We start from the raw sequence: 22,576 nt of genomic DNA on the forward strand, positions 1-22,576 counted from the left end.
TATCAAGGAATCAATTCTTTACAAACTTTTAAAGTAGATCTAAGAATAATAAATAATTACCAATAATTAGAATTGTGCTCAAAATTTTTTATCTCAAAAACTAAAACTGACTTTTCAAAGCTGACCTTATCATTCGAAAGTAGATACTTGAATTACTGTTTGGTAAATATTTCATAAAGATTTTTCAAGGAATGAATTATTTACAAACTTTTAAAGTCGAGCTAAGAACAATAAAAAATCACCAATAATTAGGATTGCGTTCAAAAATTTTTATCTCAAAAACTAAAACTGACTTTTCAAAGCTGACCTTATCATTCGAAAGTAGATACTTGAATTACTGTTTGGGAAATATTTCATAAAGATTTTTCAAGGAATCAATTATTTACAAACTTTTAAAGTTGAGCTAAGAATAATAAAAAATCACCAATAATTAGGATTGTGTTCAAAAATTTTTATGTCAAAAACTAAAACTGACTTTTCAAAGCTGATCTTATCATTCGAAAGTAAATACTTGAATTACTATTTGGTAAATATTTCATAAAGATTTTTCAAGGAATCAATTATTTACAAACTTTAAAAGTAGATCTAAGAATAATAAATAATTACCAATAATTATAATTGTGTTCAAAATTTTTTATCTCAAAAACTAAAACTGACTTTTCAAAGCTGATCTTATCATTCGAAAGTAGATGCTTGAATTACTATTTGGTAAATATTTCATAAAGATTTTTCAAGGAATCGATTATATTGATAAATTTTTCACCAAGAATTTCGATTGTGCTAAAAAAATATTATCTCAAAAACTAAAACTGATTTTTGAAAGCTAGTCTTATCATTCAAAAGTAGATACTTGACTTAATGATTGATGAGTATTTCATAATCACTTCCTAAGAGGTCGTATTTTCACAATTTTTTAAAATTGAGCCAAAAAAATAAAAAAACACGAATAAATTCGAGTCGTGTTCAAACTTTTTTTTCATCATATCTAAAAATAGAGTTCAAACATTTTTATCTCAAAAACCTTTTTTTTTTTAAATTGTAGCAAATAACCCCGGTTCCCCTATTCATAAAAATCAACCTGAAATTAAATAATTGGCTTAAACAAAATCGAAAAACTTAATATAAACATAATAAGTTAATAACATAAATAAGTTAATTCAGTCAATTAAAATCATGTAAATCGAATTATTAAGACAACAATCTCCAGATATTAAAACTAACCTCGATGAGCTACATTATTTTTTAATAATTACAAGAAATAATTTATTATAAATATATTATATTATGTTTATAGTATTAATATATATTAATAATATAGATATGACTCATAAAATCATGCTTCAAAATGCACATTAACATAATACTTATATTTTAATCCCTTTTCAATAAAAATTTGTAAAATGGGTTGCCTATATCAAATTAATTTTGATGCATTATTTTATGAATTGACTATACATGTATATAGGTACTTATATGGGGGGATTTATTTCATTTTTTTTTTCAAAAAGCACGTGGTCCCTATATTTACTATAGATATACATATTTTTTTATAATTTATTGTAATATACAGTGTGATATATAATTATTATATCTAGGAAGGGGAGGCAATAAACAGTTTTACATCCGTTTTTTTAAACATACTTCTATACACAGTTATTGTTATAGCAGCGAGCATTATGTGTTCCATTCAAGGATAATGCCAGACATAAAAAACACTATAACAAGTAGTATACAAGGTGATTCATAACACGTTTGCAATATGGATTCTGATACAAAATAAAATTTTAAATAAAAAATAAGAATAAAATTTTCGCGTTTTTGCGTTTGTTTACGAATTATATAAGTTTTAAAACGTAAACTTTTAGCACAGAAACTTTATAATTAACAATAATGTAACTATAATAACAACGCAATAATGAAAATACGTTTTAATATTGTTTTTACAAAAATTGCTCAAAATGATTTCCATTGCTTTGGATGCATTGCTCACAGCGACGTACCAGTGAGTTATAAACACGGTCTAAATTTCTGTTAATTCGTAACTCTTCAACATCGTTTATTATTCTTTCTTGTAGTTGTTGAACGGTGGTAATTTCTACTCCTATGCGGATTCTCTATTGAGTACACGTGACTGTTATGCACGTTATTGACACCATCTCTTGTAAAGTTGCTTCGTCAGACCAAACAATTAAATCAAAAAAATTTGATTTTGCCTATGCTGTTGTAAGCCAAACATAGAATTGGACTGTGGAATCTGCTGCATAGAGACTTCGCCTACTGTGAACCAGTTCTTCTGAAATGAGACGCGCTAAGTTGTTTATTAACATCGCCACTGTCAAACCCGGTAATATTTTAAGACTTGCTCGTAGCACCATTAAAGTTCTAATGGGTGTCATTACTGGGCACTGCCGATTAAAGACACACCTCAACTTGCTGGGCCTAGCTATCTTCCCAAAGGATCTGAATGACTTTTCACCGAGCAAGGCAAAATTACTAAATTACATTTACTAAATTGAACTCTTATTCGTTGGCCACCTGGTTGTACATTTTGCACTAACTGATTGTGATACAGATGAAGTACTTCTCGCCGTAATGTTCAATGCACAAAAGCTTAAAAAAGTCCAAGTCAATAAGTACGAGAACTTCCTCCATGATTTCGCGCAATACCAAATTCGCGTAATCAGCTGTAAGCTCGAGAAAAGCTGCTCGAGACGACTGCCTACGATTTGGCAGTCTTCGGCGATATTCTGCAGTAGCTGCTAAGGTGCTTTTATTGCAGAAACCATAAACAAAAATAATGTCCACATATACTTGATTAGTAAATTCTGGCATGATTACTAATAGTGATGGACGCGTAATTTAATTACAAAAGAACTAAAAATATCAGATTGTGTAGTATAGAAAAGTGTAGTAAAAATGCCAAAAGTTAAGGGAAAGGCTTGGAGTTTTTTAAAACTCATGAACTCAATTCAACAGAAATACTCACTATAATTTCAACTGTTCTGGAGTTTAATGATGTTGCTTAATTGAAATTTAATTAACAATCTTCCAATAATATCGAATCAACTTCGCACAGAAATGATTATTCGTGGATCCCGCATATTTCAAAACGAATGCTGTCTAAATGCCGAGCAACATCAGGTAATCGTGTATGGTTTTCTCAACGAGTCGGTAATGAAGAAGAAGGAATTGAAATTAATCGATCTTGGTTATTATACTCACCAAAAAATAATGCCGCGTACTGCTTTTGTTGCTTATTAATTACTCCTGTATATTACATCAAATTCCTCTGCATAAAAAAAGTCCAAATCTCCGAAAATCTTTTACAACTTGGGAAGAAACGGAAAGAAGATTAATAGATAATAAAACGGGAATTAACGCATCATTAGAAGCAAATATACAATCCGAAAAGGAACGGTGGCGAGGTATGTTGCAGCGAATATTAGTTTGCATCTAATTATACAAAATCTTCCTCTACGTGGTCATGTTGAAAGTCTAACCCTCAAGATGGTACAAATGTCGGAAATTTATTATCTTTACTTAAACTTGTAGGTCAGTTTGATCCACTACTAGCAAATCATTTTAAAAATGTCATGGAAACGTATTCAAAATGAATTTATTCATCTTCTAGCATCCATAGTTCAAAATCAACTAATAAGTGACATCAAACGAAATAAATATTATGGACTTTTATTTGATTCAACTCCCGATATCGCTCATCGAAAACAAATTTCGCAAGTCTTTAGGTATGTAGATGTCGCAGACAAGTGGTTGTTTCAAGTAAATAGCTTTTTCCTAGTCAGATACTATCTGCCTAGGCAAATAGTTTTATTCCATTTATTTCAGTCTAAATTCTACTTTCCTAGGCAAATAGCATATGGCTAAAATATTTTCAGGCAAATAGCTTTTTAAACCAACCCAACCCCAGGAATGCTTTATTTCTTCAAGAGATGCTGGTCAAAATGCCAGTGCCAGCCTTCGAAATATCAGTGCACTACAAAAAGGTGTACTTATTTCAAAAATAAGATTATGTGCAATAATAGATGCCGTTCTATTTATTTAGTCTTCAAGAAATAAATCGTTTATTTGTATTTTTAGTAACATTTAAAACAGGTGCAATTATTTGACGATACTTGTCCGACTTGTCACCCATAATTTGTTTGCTTTTATCTTGATTTTTGTTTAATGCTGCTGTTGTTTTAAGTATTTCAACGTAATTCTTTTGATCGTCACTAGTAAATTGATCTGGTTCCCTCTTGAAGATTAGCTCATACAGACCTTTCGTACCCTTATAAGTTTTATTTGTAATGGTTATATCATTAGTTTTACTACTAAAGGATATTTCACTATCTCCAATGTAAAACTTATCAGTTAAAATGTCAACACGAACTCCCTTGTTCCTAGAATCAAATTCATTGTTATCATCTCTTACATAGCCCTCAATGTAAGATCTTGTTAGAGGAGCAAATTGTTTCAAGTGCAATACAAATGATTCTTCAGGAATATTCATAGTTTCTGGAAATGAAGATACATCTACTGCTGCTACTGCAGCAATTGGCGATGCTTGCGCCGAAATATGCGAGTTCCACCCCTAGTTCCACCATGCACCGCTAGGTGGAGCCCCATGTAGTAGGCAATCAACATGGCGTTAACCACCCACCGTTAGGTGACGACGTCGCGCTATGACGCCACTTCCTGCGCGCATGCGCAGACGTCACCGGGGGATTTGGGGGATTAACTTCCGGTCGGGAACTCTAGTTTCTATACTACTATTAAACTTAAAAGTATATGAAACTGTTATGCATTTTTTGAAAATGATACGCAAATAATTTGACTCGTTTGACACTCATTAGTGACTTTAATTTAAGAAAAGTAGGTGGATAACGATAGGAACTATATGTATTTATTTTATTGTGAACAGGTACCTACTCTATACTCTATATTGCATTGTTGTATCGAAAAAATGGTATTTGCCTAAAACAAGCTTAGACAGATACTATTTGTCTTGTTCAATAGTATTCACCTAGACATTTAATGATAAAACTGTAACGAACTACTGTTTGCCTATGCAGACAGTATCTGACTAGGAAAAAGCTTTTTTGTAAACAGAAAAGTTTCCATCAGAGAATCGTTTTTGGGATTTATTGAAATACATGCTAAAGTTGCATCCTCAATTTAAAACAAAATTTTAGAAAAATTAAATTCCGATCAGATTTCATTAACGAATGGTAGATAATAATAATAATAATAATAATATGACTTTATTGTATCCCATATAGAACAAAGAGAAATATATATATATATATATATATATACATATACACAATAAAAAGTAAAACTAAATGAATATATACGTATATTATATAAATGTATGCATAATTGTGAAATTATAATACAAAATAACTTAAACAATAAATGAAAACAACGATACCCCAATGTGTTATGGTACATTAAAATAAAGTAAAAATAAAAAAAATATATATACCTGTATCGAGATACAAATGGCGGGATCCAGAAAAATTTGCTCTATACAACCGAATAAACAGAAAAAAAACAAAAAGGAAAGAAAAACAACCTGATAAGGTTGCCCTTGTAGAGTCTGCAATAGAAAATAATAAAAAACAAACTTAAATCAGATGAGAATCAACTGACCACAATGTTATGATAATGCTGCCGTGACGTCAGGTCATATATCTGGCGTTGAACAAAGAATTATAGACTATTTGCACTATTTGTAAATTGTGATAATCACTCTTTAAATTTAGTAAGACATGTTTTGGAATAATTCAAAACATATATCTCTTTATCTCATGTTCAACATCACAATGAGAATTACTAAAAAATGCTTTAAAGAAAACTGTTAAACGTCAGTCTGTAATAGGAGTATTGGAAAAATTTGCAGAGGACCGTACTACTAGAATTGACTAGCGATGTTGGCCTTTCCGTAGAAGATGAAATTTCTCGTATTATAAAAAACGTTCTTGATCGTCTGCAGCAAGAAATAAGTACACGATTTACACGACTAAACGATCTTAATTCCAAATGTGGATTTCTACTGGACGTTGAAAATTTATTAAACCAGCATAATGATGATAATGTTCTTGAAAAGAGTTGTGAAAACATAGGTGAATTTAATAATACAAATGACTGCAATATGTTACTCCACAGTAGAAAAGAAATTGAACCTAAAACTCCATTAGAGCTTCTTACCTTTATAATCTCGTACGGAGAAGATGTTTTTCCAAACCTGAGAATCACGCTTCAAATACTCCTTACTATTTCAGTATCAATTGCTAGCTGTGAATGTTCGTTTAGCAAATTAAAATTAATTTTTACATATCTACGATCAACGATGGGACAAGATCGCCTGGGACTGCACGTTTTTGACCCACTCGTGTTTCGCACGAGAAAACTCGTGAGCGGTCCTTAATGTGTTAAGTGACCTAGCTTACTTAGGTGTGGAAAGAAAAATGTTTGAAATGATCGACTTTGATGAAGTAATCGATAAATTTACTTCATCAAAAGCAAGATAAATGTATACTTAATATATTAGATATTTGTATTAATGTATTATGATATTATTAGTAAATATACAGGGTGTGTCAAATGTCTGGAATATAGCCAATAATTTCGCCATTTGTGGTTTTAGAGAAAAATGTTTCAAATACAAGTTTCTTTATTAATCATGGCGCATTTTTTGGCGATATTTGCTTATTTGAAATAACGCCGTTGACAGCTTTAAATATCAAAAAAATTACAATTTCAACAATTATGAATAATTAATAACATATGGTCATTGGTAGCTGTCTTTGGCCATCAACTTTTGGAAGGTTTTTAACACTTCCGGTGTTAAAGAATTTTTTTAATATTTTGGATACTGTGGATTGTGTAATTTGTGTATCCGGATAAATATTATTCAACATGACATAAAACCATTACAGAACGTTAAGTACCTAGGAATGAACATCGATTCCAAATTAAACATGATTACACACTACAGGAAGGTACAGGCGGAAATGTCTAAACGGGCGAAATATTTTAGATCTCTAAGTTATAAAGACAAAGGTATAAACACGAAGACGGCATTGCAAATATATAAGAGCATATGTAGACCATTGATCGAATATGGCAATATTGTATCAATGAATCCATCCAAAAAAACGGGAGACATAATTGACAAAGCGGAAAGAAAATGCTTGAGGATTATCTCTAAGATTAGACACTCAAACAACCCAGTACACAACGTAAGAAACAAGACCTTATACGAAATGACTGGTATTGAACCTATAAGACTAAGACTAGACAGATTACGGAAGAAATTTTTAGACAACAGAAATAATTATGAAAAAATACATAAATTATGTTTAAAGAGACAAGCTGCACAGATGGAAGTTGATCAGAGGAAGACAATATCCGAACTTTTATCATAAATACTTAGCTGACAATGAATAATAATATTGTTCAAATTTTTTGTTGTAATTATAGCCAGCGGAAAGACCATTAGGTCGATAGCTGTAATATAGATTTATTTCTCTCTATTATTGAACAGTGTATAAACTTCACTTTGAGTGCGTTTTCTATCACCGTACCTTCTTTGTCGTTCGCTTAATTGCGCCATATTTGTTTAAATTGTAAATTTTTTGACATTTAAAGCTGTCAACGGCGTTATTTTGACACCTACTTTGATTGTAATTTGCTGATTTAATATTTTCAGAGAACGCATTTTTTCTCGATTTTTTTTTTATACAACCATATGGTTTGATATGTTCATCACGCAGAGAGATTTATCCTCTATTAAAATGTGCAAAAAAAAAAACATATGCTTCCCATTTAAAATAACAATGTTGGTTGCCATAGAAACGAAACAAAGAACAATATAAACAAGCAATTATCGCCAAAAAATGCGCCACAATTAATAAAGAATTTTTTATTTGAAATATTTTTCTTTAAAACCACAAATGGCGAAGTTATTGGCTATATTCCAGACATTTGACACACCCTGTATATTATACAGGATGTCAGATAAAAAACGCCTCAAGCTGTAACTCTGTCATTTACATTCCGATTTTCATGAGCGAGGTATCAAATGAAATGGTTTGATGAATACTATGATTCATGCTACAAATAAATTTTTTCCAATGCCATCTTCAATTTTTAGCGATTATCAACTTTTGTTTTTCAAATTGCTCGGTATATTTTGCTTCAGGTTATTGCATAGAAATCTTTTTTTGAACCCATTCGCTCATGAAAACCGGAATGTAAATGACAGAGTTACAGCTTCGGGCGTTTTTTATCTGACACCCTGTATACAGTGACACAGAAAAGTATACATACACCCCCGTAACACACCGTTTTGATTAATTTATGGAAATTAGAAGTATGAAACGTTTATTAAATGAATTAGTATTAAGTATAATACTTGAAATTGAAGAATTAACTGCGTGTTGAACAACATTTATTAACAATAATAACCAATATTAATTTTTTAAACATAGATAAGTATACATACGGCTAGCTACGATTGAGCATTTGTGGGACGAATTAGAACGTCGAATTCGAAAAAGGCCCATAAGAAATAAACAGGATCTCAAAAACATATTAATTGAGGAATGGAATGCAATTTCAGCAGAAACCACAAAAAAGTTGGTATATTCTATGAAAAATAGAATCAATGCTGTAATTGAAAGTGATGGTGGCCCCACCAAATATTAATACTATGTTTTTGTGGTCCTGCTTAAAAATATAATTAAGCGTATTTATACTTTTCTGTGTTAGAAATACTGTATTTTGCCCGTATGTTGTTAATAAATGTTGAACACTCAATTTATTCTGCAGTTTTTTCATTGTATGTACTTTCATCTAACATTATATAGTTTGTTGCTTTATGTTTTACTTCTAACTTGTAGAAATTACTCAAAACGGAGTTATACCGGGGTGTATGTATACTTTTCTGTGTCACTGTATTTTTTTTGTAGTAAATTATGTATATTATATCATTTCTGGAGGGGGCGCCAATACATTGTCGTGCCCCGGGCGCAGTTATGTTCGCTACGCCACTGCGAAAAAATCCATGATGATAACTTTTGGAATCATATCGAAAATTTGACGTTGCTGTTAGAACCCATAATAAACTTATTGATAAAAGTGCAATCTAATAAACCACAAATACATATTGTCTACGGGGAATTAACAAAACTGGAGTCGACTTTATATCATTAATTTCGAAGAATCCGAAAAGAAAAAAATTATTAAAAAAATGATCGACAGAAAGAAGTTTGCACACATTTTGCCGCAGATTTGGTAAATTCATCAACTGATAGGTGCGTATCTAAGTTAGCAAATTTTCGAGATAAAGAAGATATATGGGCAAAAACCATTTTATGTCACGGACGTGATTCCATGCCACACACTTTTATGGTGGAGAGGTTTGAAGGGAACATGCAAAAGTGATACCAGTAAAAATATAGCAGATTCGGAAAAAACTTGTTTACGTTTTTAGTTATCTTTGTACTATAAATTTTATAAATACCTCTAAATACCCATCTTGGGTAAATACCCCCATGTATACATCCAGGGAATGCATTATTGCGTTTCTATGACAACTCTGTTTTCCAAAAACATATTATTAACTAGTAGTACGAGCCATAACAACTATATATTGGGACAAAATAAAATGTGTATATAATTAACAATAATTAAACAGTTTAATTTCTTTTAATAATTTGTTCAGATTAATATCATTTGATTATATAATTAACAATAATTTTGTCTAATGAACAACACAAAAAATAAAATACATACCCTATTGCTTCTAATGAAACTAGAAAAATGTATATTTTACCTGACAATTTAATATTGGGACATTACAAAGCAACTTCCATAAAAATGGAACAAATTGAGATAAGTAAACTGTGGAAATAACGTAAAATGAAATGTTAAATTGCCGGTTTGTTCTAAAGCTTGTAACATTGTTGCTGTTGAGTAAATCTGTATTTATCAATTAAAATGGTGCGTGGTATCTGTACAGGGTGGGCAAATTTGGGTGTTATTATAGGCTATCTCAGAAACTATAAGAGATACGAAAAAAGTAGGTGCCATGTCCCGGTCTCTTTTTTCGAGACTAACCCAATCCCGCAAACACCAAACCTCTATCTTCTTTTGTTTTTAAGTTATAGCCAAAAAGTCAAATTTTCGTGATTTCAAAAAATGCTCATATTTCGTTTATTTTTGAAATTAGAGAAATGGGGTTGATACGTTCTTAAGACACTTTTTTAAGTAGAATATACTGACGTTGAAAAATTTTAAAAATATTTGATGATTCTTGAGATACAACACAAAGTTGTATTTTTTTAAATACAAACTATACTTGATTATGATGTTAATGAAAAGAGCATATTTTTAGCTTTCCAATGATGTATCGCATGTATGGTGTATTTGCGGAAAATAAGCGATAATTTTCAATTCCAAAATAGTAAGCGCTAAAGTTCAAAATTTTGATTATAGTAGGCGGGTTCGGACAGTAATTACTACCTAATTGCTATATGCTTTTGCACGAATATGACAGAAAGTTGCCCTTGTACCATTATGCAGGATAAAGTTGGTTTTGTACCAATGAATAAAAACTTTGAAGAGTTGATTTAAATTTCTCAGTATCTTATCCCTTACTTTGTTCACCAATAACAAATGATTTGTAGATAAAGTTTGTTTATTAAAAATACAAGAAACATATTAACTAATGAATAATTAAATATGAACAACTTCAGGAACTAAACAGTCACAGACTTCTTCTAGATCTTCTTCTACTAAACTTACTGGTTGTAAGGTTAGAACAGTTGGGTATCAATGAATGAAATCTTTGGTAGTATCGTCCCTGTTTTCCCCAACCAGGAGATTTAGAAGTCTTTTCATATTAGCAACCTTTTCTTTTGAAATTGGGTGAGATAGAGGAAGATTAGGGATCATAAACTGGGCAGCGGACTTTCCATTGAAACGATGTTTATATGGTATATGGAGCCTTATCAATCATTTTCAAAGAATCATTTTTTAATTTTATCGCTTTATGTATTTAAAGATAATGAGGAATTTTTAAGCGGGAAACTCGTTTCAAAAAATTATAGAATAAAATGATCAGTAAACTCATGTTACTATAGTAACTAAGTAGTATTTAACGTTTTCCTCGCCTACTATAATTAAAATTTTGAATTTTAATCTTTAATATTTTAGAATTAAAAAATAACGCTTATTTTCCCCAAATACACCATGCGTGCAATACATCATTGGAAAGCTACAAATATGCTCTTTTCAGTAACACCATAATCTACTATAGTTTGTATTTAAAAAAACACAACTTTGTGTTGTATCTCAAAAATCATCAAATATTTTTAAAATTTTTCAACAGCAGTATATTCTACTTAAAAAAGTGTCTTAAGAACGTATCAACCCCATTTCTCTAATTTCAAAAATAAACGAAATATGAGCATTTTTTGAAATCACGAAAATTTGACTTTTTGGCTATAACTTAAAAACAAAAGAAGATAGAGGTTTGGTGTGTGCAGGATTGGGTTAGTATCGAAAAAAGAGACCGGGACATGGCACCTACTTTTTTCGTATCTCTTATAGTTTCTGAGATAGCCTATAATAACACCCAAATTTGCCCACCCTGTACAGAGTCAAAAATCCGTGAATTAGTAATTAAAAATTATTGCCACAATAAAACAATACGTGAAAAAGCAGACGAACTTAATATTCCTAAAAGCATAGCGTGGAAAGTAATTAAACGTTATGGAGAAACTGGGCAAATTTTAGAAAAAAAGAGTAAAAGTTCAGGTCGTCCAAAGTTAGTTTCTAATAGAAATAAAAGAATACTTGTAAAAATCTGCAAAAAAGGACGAAGAAATATTTTAAGACAAGTTACCGCTGAATGGAATAATGAAACTGGATTAAATATATCAAGGGAATGCTGTCGCAAATGGATTCTTAAAAGTTGATTCAAGTTTTACGAGGTTTACTTACAAGCAATAATTAAAAAATGTCGCTTTTAGAAAATTGTTGTTTTATAAGCAACAGAAAAACCACTGTTAACAGAAAAACAACAGAAAGCCAGGCTCATATGGGCAAAATCTAAACTGTCTTGGTCAGCAGAAGATAATATTAATATTCAGCGATGAATCGAAATTTGCAATAAACATGAGGCATTTCATAAAGATTGTTTAAAACGTTGTGTAAAATTTCCGAAGGAAGTAATCATTTGGGGCTGTATGACAGCTTCAGGATAAGGATGCTTTGAATTTATTGATGGCACCGTGAACGGAGCAAAATATCAACAAATACTACAAAACAGCATACTACCAAGTATCGTGCAGTTAAATGTTGGCGAAAATTACATATTTCAGCAGGATGGAGCGGCTTGTCATACGGCCAAAACTACAAAAAAGTGATTGGCGATCAAAATATTAATTTTTTTTAAAAGATCCATTATATTAGAGGTATAATATATGTTGTCAATATATGTTGACAATAATTTTAAGTTTAACATTTTTAGGAAGCCCTCATCTTTAAATACTGTCATCAAATCCCTTATGATTCGTTCCATCCCAACAACTACAAATTAGCTGCTTTCCAGGCTTTTATTGTCAGACTATTGAAATATCCTCTAGACTATACATCCACACTAAAAGAACTAAATTTTATTAACAGATTAGCAAGAGAAAATGGTTATCCAAGATATACCATCGACCAATTACTATATAAAAAGCTCATAAAACTAGACCCTTTATACTCTACAAATAAAAATAACTTTGACAACTATAAGGCAATAACATACAACAAAATAAACTGCAAAATTAAAACCATACTACAAACCTATGGTGTATTTGTCAGCTTTAAATGTAAAGGACAACTGGGTGATTCCATTTCTAACTACAAACAAAAACGCTTTGTTTGTAGTGGTGTCTATTCACTATTCTGTTAAGTGTTGCGACTGTTCTGCTATGTATGTTGGTCAGACCGCTCGAAAATTACAAAAAAGACTATGCGAACATAAAACTAGATGCACTTCGAACATTTTCAAACATAAATTAGAAACAGGCCATAACATTGATTATGACAATATATAACTCCTACATAAGTGTAAAAAAAGGTTTGAAATGAATTTCCTTGAAATGTTCGAAATCGATAAACTTAAACATAATGATAACTATCTTACTTTAAATGATCAACTCGAAAACTATTGTAAACCACTATACACCTTTTTAAAAAAAAAAAAAAATAATAATTTCATTTTAAAATTATTTTACTCTGATATTTTTATTCCTTTTTGTAACCTGTTTTAAATTTAGTTCGATGTTGATTTGACAATCGTCTTTGGAGTTCAATTGTGTACGGTATTGCGTTTTCTTGTTTAGAATAGTTATTTTCGTGTTTCTTTTAAATAATGTTTTATTTTAACGTAGAAATTTGTTTGTTCAGCGTGATTTTTTAACTATTTGACTGTAAGTTGAGATATATTTATTTTTATTTTATTGTTTTTTTTTATATATTTTTTAAGATCATTATAGTTATTATATCCTTTTGTAGATTTGGCTGATGATGACATCATAATATGTCGAAACTAGTACCAAGTACATAAACTTAATTAATAAAAAACTTTAGAGGTCAAGAGGATTACTTATTATTATTTCATTTCAACAAAATATTAATGTTCTGTATTGGCCTACCAACAATCCAGATCTGAATGTAATTGAAACAGTGTGGCACAAAATGAAACAAACTTTGAGCAACAACCCACAACGGACATTGCCAGAACTTAAAGCCAAAATAAAGCAAATTACTCCTGAACAGTGTAGAACCTTAGTGAATTCAATGCCCATCCGAATTCAAGCGGTTATAAAATCTAAGGGCGATGTTACTCCATATTAGAAATACAAATCGTGCAATGTCCCAATATTTAGTTGTCAAGCAAAATTTACATTTTTCTAGTTTAATTAGAAGTAATAGGATATGTATTTTGTTTTTGTGTTGTTCATTAGATAAAATTGTTGTTAATTGTCTGATTAAATGATATTACATAATTTGAAAAATGTATTAAAACAAAATAATCTGTTTAATTGTTGTTAATTACATATAAATTCTATTATGTCCCAATATATAGTAGTTAGGGCTCGTATAAAGTTTCTGTGCTAAAATGTGTAAAACTTGTAAATCTCGTAAACAAAGGCAAAAACGTGAAAATTTTATTCTTATTCTTTTTGTTTAAAGTGTTTTTTTGGATCAAAATCCAAAAAATTGTACACGAGTTATGAATCACCCTGTATAATTAAATTTAACGAATACTTTATTAAATATTTTAGTTGTAAACTATTTTTTTTTATAATTATGTTTTAACACCGATTTATTACGGGGTTAAATAGGCCTGGAAATGTTCACAAAAACAGTCTATCTTTTTGTTTTCTTTTTTCACAATTTCGTTACCTAATTCGAAATAAACCAAGTTTTATTTTTAATACTGCGTAGTTTACGAAATTTTTGAAATGTTTACGATGAAATGTTTTCAAGACGGTTACATTATTGTCGATAATATAAAAAAGAAGCTTTAAAAGAAACAACTTTAAGATTAACTCTAACATTAAATAAATGTTTACTATTTATGCAAATCCATTTTTAAATCCTTTTTGTTTAATGATGATAATGACTAGACTTTTTTTTATTGACAATTAACAATTAATATCACTATTTAAGATTCTTATTTCCTTGAAAAACACCTACCTCCTGAAAAATCGAAATAAACCCTTTCCTTTATCTGGTGGAGGAGCCATCAACATCGGAACTTGATTTTTATGCGAGATTTTTATCTAAAATTGTTTATTACAATTTTTTTTAACCAAAAATTAATTTATTTACCGTAGTAGGAGGTTGCATCCATGGTTCACCATCGATTTGCATGGGAAACGTTTTTTTCGTTTTTATAATAATAGAAGAACATTGAGCAAGTCTTCGACCACTTGCCCTAAGTCCGGTTCTAACTTGTCCCATATGCAAACAATTTTCTAAACCGATTACTTCTATTAAACCATCACCAATATCTAAAAAATAAATTAAATATAAAATAATTTTAAAATTAAATTTAAAATTAGGATATCCATTTATTGGAATTATTGACTTTAGCACAAATGACCGCACCCATTTAGTCGATAAAGCAGGAAACCTAACCTCAATTTGTGTATTTACGCTGTCAATTATAGTGACGAAGTTATTTTGAATCTTTCAAGATGTATTCGCCGGTTTTAGTGGAAAATTATACCCAAAATCCTTCCCCTCATGATTGGATGAACGCTGCACATAGTACGGGGGTAAGTAATTCATTAATTCTTTACGTAATTTGTGAAAAAAGATTTTTGAGGTTATGTTCCGATGACTCTTCTAATTTTTTAATTTTTGTTGTAGACTTCGATTATGGCAGCGGAATTTAAAGGGGGTGTTGTTATTGGGGCTGATTCCCGCACAACAACCGGGTAAAATAAGTTTTATTAATTTAAATTAAATTTTTAATCAATTTTTTTTGTAGTGCTTACATAGCAAATCGTGTTACGGATAAATTAACGAAAGTAACCGATAATATATATTGTTGCCGATCTGGATCAGCTGCTGATACACAAGCAATAGCGGATATTGTATCTTATCATCTTAATTTTCATGCGTGAGTTCAATAATTATGTTGTTTATTAGAATACTAATTTTGTTATTTAGAATGGAACTTGGTGAGCAACCTTTAGTAGAAGTAGGGGCAGCTGTTTTTAGAGAGCTTTGTTACAACTACCGAGATTCTCTTATGGCTGGAATTTTAGTCGCTGGTTGGGATAAACGTAAAGGTGGTCAAGTTTATTCGATTCCAATTGGGGGGATGTGCGTTCGTCAACCAGTTTCTATTGGGGGATCTGGATCTAGTTATGTTTATGGTTATGTTGATGCTCATTATAAGCCAGATATGAGTGAAGCTGAATGTGTCCAATTTATAACTAATAGTAAGTATTAAAAAAAATTAATTGATTTATTTATAATTATTTTTGTGTAGCCCTTGCTTTGGCTATGTCACGAGATGGATCATCTGGAGGTGTAGTACGTTTGGGGATTATTACAGAGAAAGGTATTGAGCGCAAAGTCGTTTTAGGGGATGCTTTACCCAAATTTTTTGAGGGTTAATTTGTAGTAGGATTTGATGTGATTATTTTATATTAAATGTAATAATTCCAAAAAAATAAATTACTTACCTTGTATAGCAACGCTTAAATCAATAGAATTAAAACTGTTGCTGCTTAATTCCTTTTGTGGTTTTTTCTTTTTTGATTTCCGTTTTCTTGATCCTGATAAATGTTCCCCCCATAAATTCGAACCTCCATGCGTATAAGGGATATTTAAGAGGGCTATTCCTTGAAGTGGCGATCCTTTCGCTAAATCTAACGAAACGTTATCGCAAATAATCTCGATATCTTCATGTAAATTTTTACAGGAAGCCGCGAATTGTTCGGAAGTCGCGTATTCAAAATACCACAATTTATTTTTCATGCGACTATTAAATTTTTCTGGATTTCGTTCGCGCTCCAAATGGAATTTTACGCAAATTGCAGCATCCTAAATTATGTTACTTTTAATATTTCCTTTTATTTAGGATGATGTAACTTACCACTCCTATTGAAAAGTAATTATTGATGATGTTATAAGGAATCCGGGTGTCAGCTTGAGTCATTGCGGGTTCGGGTAATCCGGTATCCGATAATTCTATCAACCATCGATCGAGCATCACCGTTGACGCTCGGGCAATTTTATGGAGAAGTTTGTGGACGGATTCGCCTTCGTAGCCGCCACCCCATCTTAAACAACGAGCTAAATCGTTTCCAGTACCCAAAGGAATCACTCCGACGGCCGGCTGACACTCCAAATCCACTTTGTCTACCATACAAAAATCGAAAGGAATTGACGTTAAAGTAGACCTCTGGATTTTATGTGATATCATTTATCTTTTTTGAGAAGTTCTTAGATATGATTTATAGCCAACAAGAAAATCTATATTTCCTTACCATCTTTAAACTTACTTAAACTTATTAAACATTTATTAAAAAATTACCCAATTACCTAAAATTCCTGCATTTTTCGTTATTTTCAGCTTTTCGGAACTTAACATAGTTTTCATGAGTGTGACTCACCAAAAACGCTATAGTTTAACATGGAATGATCCCAGTTCGTGCTTTGACTAGCACTTTAGAGGAGGCAATTGCAACCAAAGAGATAGCCCTATGTGCTTTTATGGACATAGAAGGTTGCGTTTGATAACACCTCCTATGAATCCATAGAGAAGGCTCTAAACGTAATCCGTCGACAATCAATTGGTGTATAGCCATGTTGAAAAGTCGGCAGATAGTCTGGGAGGAGAGTCGCTGACTATAAAGGCGCTAAGAGGAAGGGGGTAGTTGATGACTTGATGAGCACCCTAACTAAATACGGATTTAATATTTAAGGGTATGCTCATGACCTGGTAATCCCAATCCCAGGTAAATATGATACAATCATAACTCAACTCATGCAGAAAGCCCTACTACTCACCAGTACTTGGTGTAGAAGCAATGGGCTTTCACTCGGATAGGAAGCTACAAATAAAAGCACCCTCCATTGAAAGCAGAACTATTAATCTCAAAACAGAAGTTAAATACCTAGGGGTAATACTAGACAGTAAACTAAACTGGAACTCACACTTAGATAAGGTGAGGAAACATATAGGAATAACATCGTTGGTTTGGTCAAAATCAAAACAAGAGAGCACAACAACAGCTGGCACCAAGCCAGCGGTTAGCATGTCTTAACACGTTCGCTGCCGACTACGAATTAACTCGTATGTAAACCATGGTTAACAGTGTCGCTCGGCAGCGAACGTGTTAACATAACGGATGCAATGAGATCCTGTCCGACGGCTGCTTTGGAAGTCCTACTCGATCTCATACCGCTCCATTTATACAGGCTGTCCCGAAAGTCAACGTCAAGCGGGTACCGGGTGAGAGGCCAACCCATACCTGTTCTGGTAAAAATGAGAAAAAAATTCCATGTCTCTTAGTTAAGTGGTAATAGACATACTTTTGAAAATGTTAAAAATCGATCCCGTACATTATATCTTTAGGTACTACGGTCAGAAATGTTCGCAATTTAATAGTGATTTTTTTAATAATCTATTCCTTGTGAACCATGCTACTGTAGAAGTTACAAATCAAACAACAAAAGTCGTTAGTTTTGCAAAAAAATATATTAATTTGATTGAGTTAAGGTTGAAAGAATTTATGTCTATTAAGTTTAACACCCTTGGCAAGCAATTTTAAAAGATGGCATGTTTAGTTAAGTTTCCAAAATAGTACAACACTTGCCATTTTTCTTTTCCTAAAAAATATTATTGCCTGTTTTTCTGCAAAAAACACGTTATTTAAAAAATTCATACTTTTGTATGTTATTTGTATTTCCTCCAAAATGATTCAACAACTTTGTTAGATGTGCCACTCAATATCTACAGAGAAATGTGGTTTCAACAAGATGGTTGCCCAGCTCATTATGCTCCTGTACGGGATTGCATACAGAATACTCAGAAAGATGGATTGGCTTCAAGTGCCTTATCGCTGAAAACACTTTCTTCACTCAAGTACTTGCAGGGTAACCTCGAAATCCTCAAGGACCCACGTCTAAATCACCTGATTGAAATTAAAACGGACCTTATACCTACAGAATACAATTTCAACCAGCCGTATAAGGTCATATTTAGAAGCAGGGATGATTGGGCGAAGGGAGGGCCTCAACTAAAAGGAGGAGCCCTAGCCTGGTATATACACCGATGCTTCAAAGACAGTTAGATCCGGAGTAGGCATGGGCATCAGTGGACCAAATAGCCACATTAAACTGTCCCTCAGCTCGGACATAACAATTTTCCAAGCAGAAGTTCTTGCTATAAACTTCTGCACCGCTTTGAATCTACAGAAGGGACAGAAAGGTGCATCCATAAACATTTTCACAGGCAGTCGGGCCGCCTTAAAGGCAATTCAGGCCTACACGTGTGACCAGCAACCTGAGAGAACTCGCTAGGGGCAATGATGTTACCCCATGGTGGGTCACAGCAACATTGAGGGCAATGAGAAGGCGGACAAGCTGGCCAAAGAGTGTCCCAACCTGGCTGTGGACTACAAAAAAGTCACCAACGAAATAGAGACAAGCAATTCCATCAACTTTTTAGATTTAACCATTACTAGGAACTTAAACCTTAACAAGTTAGAATTTAACATTTTCAGAAAGCCAACCACCACCGACGTAGTGATCCCCAAAAACTCGTTTCATGATATTAGACATAAGGAGGCTAGCTTCCGATTTTTATTTACCAGACTTAACAGAATCCCATTAAACCATAACGTAAATAATATAAATCCCATAAATAACAAATACAACATAGCGGATATTATTAAATTAATTTATCCTCACTTTAATAAAGTCAATAAATATATATCTTTGCCATACAAACCTCAGATACCACGCATTATAAATAAGTGCCTTCATAACTTCAATTTGACAGCCTCCTTCTCGAACAACTCTTTGATTAGTAAATGTATAATTAACAACAAACATAAATTTTCACCACTGGATATGAGTGGTGTTTATAAACTTAAATGCGCTGACTGACAAGTTTTACATCGGATAGAGAGGGCGTAATCTTAAGACCAGGTTTAGAGAACACGTAACTAAACAATCATACAGACACCTTTCGGATAATAATCATAATACCAATATCGATCAAATGCAAATGATTAAAAGAATTCATAAATCTAAAACACTCGACATATTAGAAGAGTTCTACATACACAAAAACTATCTCGATAATACAGAACTTTTAATTAACGAAAACATCGAATTTAATAAACAACGATATTTTTTGAAATTTTTGTAAAACCAGATTTTGGAAATCCTTGCATCTGCGCATTAACACAACTTTATTGTCGTTATTAAATTTAGTCACACCGAATACATTGCAGTAAAGTCAAAATTTTCAAAACCTGTTCTGCAAATTGTATTCCGGTCGTCATCTTAAAAAGTACTGTTTTTTGATTTTTGAGTATTAATAATAGTAGACATATATATATGTATATAAATATAAAGATGAGCCGTCTTTGTGTTTTAATGCTTTAATGTACAAACCGTCAACGTTTGTTCCGAAATCGTTTTTTATATGTATATTTTTATAATTTAGCACCGATGTAATAATTGAATAAAATATCTTTCATCGTTTTTAAACAGTGTTTTTTTTGGAAAAATTCACATCTATAGTTATACAAAAAAACCACCTAAAACAAATAATCAACAATTGGTAGGTCTCAACGGTAGCCTTACGCTGGAAAGAATTTCCAAAGAGAATTACCAAACAAAACCAAAGAGGTTTTATGCCTCAGCAAAGGGGATCTACGGATGCTTTCAGGTTACCTGACCGGCCATGCGCCCCTAAAAAATACCACTACTTCCATATTGGACAAGCTGAGGATCAAACTTGTCGACTATGCAACGACGAGTCAGAAACTGCTGAACATATATTGTGCAAATGCGTCGCCAGACGCCGTCTAATACACAACATTTTCGGTAAAACTCCCTTGACACCTACCGACATAAAGGTTAAGACCTCAGGATAGTACTAAGGTTCATCAAGGATCTATATTTGCCCTAAACCTTTGGAGGGCTAAAGCTACAATAGATCTTAGAGGTCGCGGTAACGAGAGGCGCCGCTCCCCTCACCCCGGCAGCAATAATAAATAAATAAAAAATAAAATGATCCCAGTGGAATGGTGAGGGAGGACTCTGGGGGTGATTCGCGTGTTTTTAAAGGGACGTCGAAAACAGTGCAAAATGAATTGTTACAATGTATGTTTGAAGTCTGCAGAGATCATATGTTGCACGAAATTGAAAAAAAGTTCTTTTCTAGCAGTAATGTCTGATGACACCACAGATATTTCAACACATTGTCAGATGGTTTTAGTGTTCCGGTATGAATTATACGGGCAGATTTTTGATAGGTTTTGGGGTTTTTTCAATCCAAATGTATCCAAATGTATTTTACAACAGCTGCATTTAGTGTTGAAAAATTCTCCAAATAAATTACTTGGTCAAACTTACGATGAGGAGCCGTCATGAGAGGCCATTTGGGAGGTGTAAATGTTAAAATTAAAGAAATATATAACTAAAATAATACCCGCCCATACCATTATTAGTTTGCTAAAACTTCGCTCACAGCTTGCGGATGTAGTAGGAAGCGTAGAGTAAATTCGCACTTAAATCATGTGCATAGATCTGTTGCAAGAGATAGAAACCGTTAGCCTTTTCTATATCACGAAATAAAAGCAGAGCTTGCTCTTTAAAAACGTAGAGTTCCTGGCTTTTTTCAGTTTTTTCTTTTCACTTTTTTCAGCAACTTTTCCAGCCTCTTTTATCCAATATTGTATTGGATTTTGTCTCATTTTTTGCAAAGTTTTGAGCAGACCATCCATTAGTGCGATGTAACGGGCAAGGATAATATCTTCTTTCTGAATTTTTATATTCACTCGATTGATTTCGCGGAGAACGTTCGCCCAAATAGTGTTTCGCCGACCATCTTGTCTGACTACTTGCTTTTAAATTTGTTTTAATGTATTTTTCACAATGTCCCACCTAGTAAGGGAGTCAACAAAAAAGCAATATACTTTTTGAATCAGTCCAAATAGGTTAATAACTTCCTGGCATGACGAGGCAGAATGAACACCTACAAGATTTAAGGAGTGAGCCAAGCACGGTACGAACTCGGTCAACTCATTCCTTTCTGCAATACTGGCTTGTACTCTTTTATGGATGCCGGCCATATTGGACCCATTATAACTGCCAATTTTTCTAAAATCTGTTGACAAATGTCCTCTCCTGTCTTTTCAGCAATTTCTATGAAATCAATGAAACTCTCTTTTATTTCACACACATCGCCAGTTCATTTTACATATCGAATTACCTGGCTCATTTATTCTGTATGGGATACATCTGGAATGCAGTCGAACATTATCGTGTAGTATTTGGCTTCTTTGATGTCATTTAAAATGCTATTTCTAACTGTTTTTGCCATTATGTTAATCATTTCATTCTGTATTGTTTTTGATAAATATGATTATCAAAGAAACTTGAGAGTTGAATTATGTTTGGCGAGCATGGAAATTAAGTTCAAGAAGTTACCTTGACTAGGCTGAGGACATTGTGTGATGAGATCGCTAGGAGTTTCGTGGGACCCGCGAAAAGAAAGGCAGTTTGTTTATAGATTACAGCATCCATAACAATACGCAGGATCTGTCTTCATTTTTGTTTCTCTGACTGAATTACTCTCTCATTGTCTTGATCAATACCCTGGCATGATTTCATTTGTTGTACCCGTATTTTCTACTTGATCATACACTCTTTGGGCATTTGAGTTGCCTCGTGTTCGGTTAATCTCTCTGAAACTATTTTCCAATTAATAGACCCTGTAGAACACAATGCAGATGTGGCGGTAGAAGGCGGT

At 32.4% G+C, this 22,576-nt stretch overlaps 2 protein-coding genes across 3 annotated transcripts in view; one reads left to right on the forward strand and one right to left on the reverse strand.

The window, feature by feature from the left end:
- Positions 1-14,679: 14,679 nt before the first annotated feature.
- The window catches only part of LOC111416008 (diacyl glycerol kinase 1), a 193,001-nt gene continuing 185,104 nt past the window's right edge, over positions 14,680-22,576 (reverse strand). For both annotated transcript variants that reach the window (XM_071197369.1, XM_071197368.1), the window contains exons 13-16: positions 16,679-16,944; positions 16,266-16,626; positions 14,899-15,080; positions 14,680-14,849 (exon numbers count right to left, since the gene is read on the reverse strand). In XM_071197369.1, coding sequence (XP_071053470.1) covers positions 14,760-14,849; positions 14,899-15,080; positions 16,266-16,626; positions 16,679-16,944 — 899 coding nt within the window. In that variant the 3' untranslated portion in view covers positions 14,680-14,759. The remainder of the gene's footprint in view (positions 14,850-14,898; positions 15,081-16,265; positions 16,627-16,678; positions 16,945-22,576) is intronic.
- On the forward strand, positions 15,189-16,314 carry LOC111416009 (proteasome beta1 subunit). Its single transcript, XM_023047937.2, has 5 exons — positions 15,189-15,347; positions 15,442-15,509; positions 15,563-15,694; positions 15,745-16,019; positions 16,070-16,314. Exons 1-5 carry the CDS (start codon positions 15,267-15,269, stop codon positions 16,195-16,197), a joined length of 684 nt encoding a protein of 227 aa, XP_022903705.1. The 5' UTR covers positions 15,189-15,266; the 3' UTR covers positions 16,198-16,314.

The sequence above is a fragment of the Onthophagus taurus genome, chromosome 7, assembly GCF_036711975.1.
Source record: "Onthophagus taurus isolate NC chromosome 7, IU_Otau_3.0, whole genome shotgun sequence".
Lineage (NCBI taxonomy): Eukaryota > Metazoa > Arthropoda > Insecta > Coleoptera > Scarabaeidae > Onthophagus > Onthophagus taurus.

Coding starts and splice junctions, on each gene's coding strand:
- LOC111416009 (XM_023047937.2), top strand. CDS start 15,267: ATGTATTCGCCGGTTTTAGTGGAAAATTATACCCAAAATCCTTCCCCT. Junction 15,348..15,441: donor ACGCTGCACATAGTACGGGG/GTAAGTAATTCA, acceptor TTTTTGTTGTAG/ACTTCGATTATGGCAGCGGA. Junction 16,020..16,069: donor TGTCCAATTTATAACTAATA/GTAAGTATTAAA, acceptor ATTTTTGTGTAG/CCCTTGCTTTGGCTATGTCA.